The sequence below is a fragment of the Rhipicephalus sanguineus genome, chromosome 8, assembly GCF_013339695.2.
Source record: "Rhipicephalus sanguineus isolate Rsan-2018 chromosome 8, BIME_Rsan_1.4, whole genome shotgun sequence".
NCBI lineage: Eukaryota > Metazoa > Arthropoda > Arachnida > Ixodida > Ixodidae > Rhipicephalus > Rhipicephalus sanguineus.
Window position 1 is genome coordinate 164,994,347 of NC_051183.1, and position 6,000 is coordinate 165,000,346.

Below are 6,000 nucleotides of genomic sequence, written 5' to 3' on the forward strand. Positions count from 1 at the left end.
ATAGTCAAGCCTCTGCCACACTGAAGCACCCCCAAGATGTGCGTATTACAAACAGTAAATGGTGTGTATAAATAGTTCGCCGTTAATATGCTAGAGGATATGTGCGTGGACTCCAAGAGGCTAAACACATCACGCCACGGAGCAAGAGGTCACAGGTTCGAGTCCCCAGTCCCACTCGAACCGAAGTTTTTTTATTATTTCTTTATTTGCATCTACCTCGAATAATTGCTTGTGGGCAACGCTGATTTTTTGCTCACAAGCAACGACACCGACACCAGAATTTCTGCGAAACAAGCTCTTTAACACTATCGCGTTAAAACTGCACAGCACACTGCTGGACTCACCGTTTGACTGGCTAGTACTGATGACATTGGTGGATGCCAGCGCACTCGCAGGAGGGGGTCGAGCGAGCGCCCCCTTTCCGCCACCACTCACGTGGTTTCTGCACAAGAGCCTGCACGGCCGGTTCTTCTCGCTGGTAGCGACACGTACAAATGCTGGACTGGAATGACAGTGCCGGCGCACCGATATTTCAAGGGATCCTGTGACGTCATGCCTGCAGCGCCATCTTCGGGTCTCTTCTAGACGCATCACGAAGGACGTGCCACAGCATATTGTCTTCAGTGAGCACAAAGGACCTAGCGTGGGCACGTTTCCTAACAAGCGCATCTTCTGGTTCCTGCAGGGCTTTCATTCCTGACAACATGCGAAAGCCTTCTATACAGTGCTCAATTGCAGTCTTATGACCGACATCTGTCACATCGGGACGTTTCAGGTGTTGTTTGTCACGTTAAAGACATTTCGGCCTCAAACAACTTTCAAGAGTATCAGAACCAATGGGAACATTTTGATAACTGCTTTAAAATGGGAAGTGTACAACATGTACTGGATGCACCACCAAATTCATGATAATTTTAATGAATTAGTTTGGTACTGTGGGTATAGGAGCCTGGTGACTTATAAACCTTGATGCTACATCATTTTAGATGCGAAGTATCTCTTGCTCGGGGATATGTAAGGCGGCGTGGTAATCCACACGCAGCGTTGATGTCCGCACTCACATTACGCATGCGCGACTCTCCTCCTTCCCTCTCTCCAACAGCTGCGCGTTACTCTCTCCACTTCTCTACCAGCACCTGCTTGCGCTTCTCCCGCGTTCTCGCTTCTGCTCTCGCGGCGCATACACTACTCTCCTCCTCTAGTCTCCTCTCCTTCAAATATTAGAGCGCTGCACGCGTTCAGTCCAGCGCTTGCCTCGGTTGGCTCCTCTGAAATGCGGGCTCGACATGCCAAAATTCTCTCCTGCGCAGCACCGCGATAAGGGCCAGCGCATGCGCGTCCCCTCCCCCTCTCTCTCCTCTCCTATGCTGCCTCTCTCTCGCGCGCCTGTCGACGTTCCCCGCACACCCTGTGAGAATTAACGGCCAGGCTAGAGGGAAGACACGACGCGCATAGTGTTCCTCTTCGCGTTCCACGACGCGAGGTCGGTATCATGCCCAGCGAACGCCAGTGGAACGTGATCGTGCAAGTGCTCCGGCTTCGCATCGCCTCATGGTCCCCTTTAGCGGGAGATGGTGTAATTTTTTGCTTATTAGAGCTTTTAGAAAGTTGTTTTTGCTGTTTAGAGCTTTCGGAACAGGATGGGGCCTATAATGTCTTCACCAAAAGCGCTGCTGGCAAATTCACTTTCTGAGCCGTTCCTAGCAAAAAATATGCAATGTACAGAGGTCATCATACCGTTCATTTTATTTAGAGAAAGAACCGTCTTGGACACACCCACTACATGAACCAAATGCTGTGTATTATATTATAGGTTGATTATTCTCTGTTTTATTGACCTGAATGCCTTTTTCAATCAAAAGATCACACTGTGCAAGTAAACAATAAACAGAATCTGAGTATGTTTTGTGCACTGCCTGGAAGTGTATAAGGCATGAGAATGGACCCTTTAATTGTGAACTCAATTCATATTTTGTGGTGAGCAGTGAACATTCATTTACGAAAAAGCAAGAAAGTCGAGACCTATTTGCAGTGCTACAGTTTAAATGCATTTTCTTGCTAGAGAGGACATAAGTAAATGTGAATTCCCTGTAATATTTATTTCTTCTTTCCATGCTATTTAAAAAAAATTGAGTGAGAATATATGCTTGCTTCAGGATTCGAACTTCTCTATGTTGGGCCACGTAAGAAACTAACGCATATTAGTTATCTTGGATTTTAGTCATGGTGGTACCCATGGTATGCGGGAAAGCCGCCTTTTTGTTAATGCAAAGAGTATTAGTTGCTATGCGTTGACTTTTTAGGGAACCTCGTTTAGACTGTTTGCAGCAAACGCCTAGTTCCTTTTTTCCATAACTAAAGTACGTGCCAAAAAGTTCACGTCAATCTCACCGACAGTGCGGACACCGCCGCTCCCATCTGCTTCTTTTTAGCAGCAACAGGAGCAAAACCATTTTCATGAATAGGATGATTATATTCTTGTCGGGCACTAGCAGCATGGCCGTGAACAGGTGTCAACAAGGCGATTGCATAAGTGTTGGCGATCTCACAGACATTGTTGGCTGTGTCCCATGACGCAAAGACGCGAACTTTCATTCACGGCAGCAGCCCACGTGCTGATGTCGATTACTTGCGCACACTGTTGTTACTTTGGTCACTGCGATAGCAATTATTACTCAAATAGTCGAAAAGTTGTGTGTGAAGTACACTGAATAATTTAACGCACTTTTTATATCTTTGAAAATACACTAACTTGCTTCTATATATAACTCACTGTTTTGGGCCGTACTTGGACAGTTTTAAACCAAAAGATCAAGCAACACTGTGCCTCAGCGAAACGCAAGCATCGATGTGTACCAGTGGTTGCACTCCGTTTTCCTCCACTGGCACAACACAACACTTCTGATGCGTAGGCACATGTGTACGTGTGACGACGCATGCCAGTGGTTTGCACTTAATGGGCCTTGATGATGTCTCTAGCACCAGGGAAAGTGGTGAGAGCACAGCGTTTGATATTTTAATTCGCTCCTGAAGTCGGTTTCTGCTGTGTTGTACATCAACAGTTTCTTGAAGGGAGGTACCATGCTGGAAGTGGTAATTGGTCGGTTATATAGAATACATTGCAAAAGCTGGCAATGTACTGTGAAGGACCTAAGAACAGAAACATATTTTGTGCTTGTTAGAGTGGTAAAAAAACACGAATTTGTGCATTACCATTTCATTTTGTGTGCACGTGATACAAGGTGCACAGTCCAGAGTGCAGGGGCAGTGCCAGCAGGGAGGCAGCTGACCCCCTAAGATCCCCGCCCCCTTTTGCCCCCCAACAAGAGCAGACATATTCAAAACACAGCGCCTAAGTTCCCAGCCTCCCTGTCCCCCTTAAGCAACTCGCTTGTGGTGGGTGCCTCCGCCGGTAAAAAGATCCTGGTGCTGCCCCTGCCAGAGTGGTGGCAAGAGCCACCAGTGCCACCAGCATTCATCGAAACAAGATCACTGCACTGGCCCCTTCGTAGTGCCTCATCGATACTGCACTTGTGAGCAAAGAGTAAATTTCAGAACAGACCTCAACCGCCCAGAGAGGAGCACGCTGCCGGAGCAGAGTTTCTGTTGCGGCCGAGGTCTTTGCGGTAACATAAAACCAAGAGAAATGCGCAGGATGAACACAAAAACGCGAATTCATTCAACTATGGCAAAACTGCCGATTTCACTGTACACTCAGCCTAAATGAATTTGCTGTGGTTTTCAGCTGCTACTAAACTTGCGACGTGCTGTTACATAATGAAGCCACCAAAAACTGCAGCAACTCTTGTGGTTGGAAGGCCACGATGTGCAGAAAGGTTCTGGTACCACATCATGTAAGCCTTCTTTTTCGTCTGTGTGTGTGCGCTGTGTTATGACGAAGCTCTACCAACTTGTCCAAATTGCTACTTTACTCAAGATGTAAGCTACGTTCTGATTGGAACCAATGTGACACCTCACTGGTGAGCTAAATACGAAAGGGAATGCCATTGCCTGTCGTCTGGTCATATTTTGAATTTGTAAGTTGAATCAATCTTGTTTGCATGCGTCTGTTTTTAATATTCTTCTTGCGTTCATCTCTGGGTGACACAAGGAACGTATTGCAATGCTAAACTCGGCGGGCCAAATTTGGGTACAGGGCCCCTTCCAGTAGATATACATTCTGATTATGCTGAACCGAAGTCTAAATAATGCAGTAGTGTGCATACTGCTTCAAAAATATTTCTGTTGCTAGTTAAGGAACAGCCTGTCATGAAGCTGCCACGGTGTCACACATTGTGCTTTCTGGTGATGCACTGGGCCAATTGTGGACCACCTTTAATAATTTTTGCAAATACTTAATAGTTCTACAAAGACAATGCAGTGGTGTGTTCTGCTCATGTGACTGGTGATAAGTGTGGCGAAAGAGTTTCTAAGTGGACAAGTCTACTAGTTTTGAAGCGGTAAAGACATTAAGATGGAAAAATGGTCAATGCTTTTGATGTTATAGCTTAGTGATGTGTTTGCATTGGCACAAAAGGCATTTTGACCATGCTGCATTTCAGGTTTGCGATCTCTGTGCAGGTTCGAGTTTGACTTTGCGGACGTCTACTGGAACCCACGACTGTCCACCGAGCACTCGCGTGTCATTGACCTTCTACGCCACGGTGATGTCTTGTACGATGTCTTTGCTGGTGTTGGACCGTTTGCTATCCCTGCGGCACGCAAGGGTTGCACAGTGATTGCAAATGACCTGAACCCACACTCGTACGCCTGGCTCAATCACAACGTGACGCTGAACAAAGTGTCGGACAGGGTGAACACCTACAACATGGATGGCCGCGAGTTCATCCAGAAGGTGGTAGGAGAGGGCCTCGTACAGCACCTAGCTGACAACAGGCACGTGCACGTTTGCATGAACCTTCCAGCGCTGGCAACAGAATTCCTGGACGCGTTTGTTGGGCTCTTGTCGGGGAGAGAGAATTTGAATGAGCAGGTGAAAAACAGTGACGTGAGAATCCACTGTTACTGCTTTGTCAAGGGCGAGGAGGGTGTGACTGGCGCCAAACGGAAAGTGGAGGAAGGGCTTGGGCGACCGGTGGAGAGGGATGTGCAGGTGTCGTTCGTGCGCAATGTGGCACCAAACAAGGACATGATGAGGGCTTCTTTTGACCTCTCCTTGAACATCTTGTGCGACTGCTCGCCAGCCAAGAGGTGCAAGCTGGAAGGAACGCAAGTTGTTGGCTCAGAATAAAACAGTGCCACCTGCTGTGCTACAGCATATTCGTTTCACTGGTGCAATGCAAGTTGAAATGCTACAACGACCATGATGAAATTCCTAATATCATGAAGTATTGAGTAATTTAATGACCCTAGAACACCATGTATTTTTAAACTGAATATAGCTAGAGCTGTGCGAATAGCAAAATCTTGGGTGCGAAGCCAATTGGAATATTTTTTTAATATTCCTCAAACATTTTCCGAATTCTTCGAAGCGAAATTACTGAAAAAAAGTTCAAGTGCAAATAGGAACACGAAAGCATTTTTTTTGGCTGTGTTGGTGAAGTGCTGGAGGGTTAAGTGGTATTCCCTAGTTCCCTCTTAAAGAATCAGGCACTGCAGAGGGTGAATTGTGTTTATTTACGTGATTTGGTACAACCAGTGTGGTTGAAATGTGAGTATGACAGAAGCCTGTCTGGCCAGGATGAAACCTATTAAAAGAAGGGATCTGGACACCGACCAAAACAATTTTAAAAAACAAATGTATTAATGTTTTGGCTCCTTCACGGGAGCCGAAACGTTAATACATTTGTTTTTTAATATCATTTTGGTCGGTGTCCAGATCCAAGTGGTGTCGACAACACCTCACACATGAAATGAAATGCTGCCATTTCTTCAGCCGCTCCTCCTCCTTCAACTTCTGTGGTGGCCCAACTGATGTGGCAAACAAGGGCGCGCTCCCTTCGAGCCTTGAGTTCCTCATCTGCTGCGCGGATTTCACTC

At 46.5% G+C, this 6,000-nt stretch overlaps 1 protein-coding gene across 1 annotated transcript in view; it reads left to right on the forward strand.

Moving 5' to 3' along the window:
• The window catches only part of LOC119402451 (tRNA (guanine(37)-N1)-methyltransferase), a 54,381-nt gene extending 49,112 nt beyond the window's left edge, over positions 1-5,269 (forward strand). The window contains exon 4 of the mRNA XM_037669604.2: positions 4,582-5,269. Coding sequence (XP_037525532.2) covers positions 4,582-5,251 — 670 coding nt within the window. The 3' untranslated portion in view covers positions 5,252-5,269. The remainder of the gene's footprint in view (positions 1-4,581) is intronic.
• Positions 5,270-6,000: the final 731 nt, after the last annotated feature.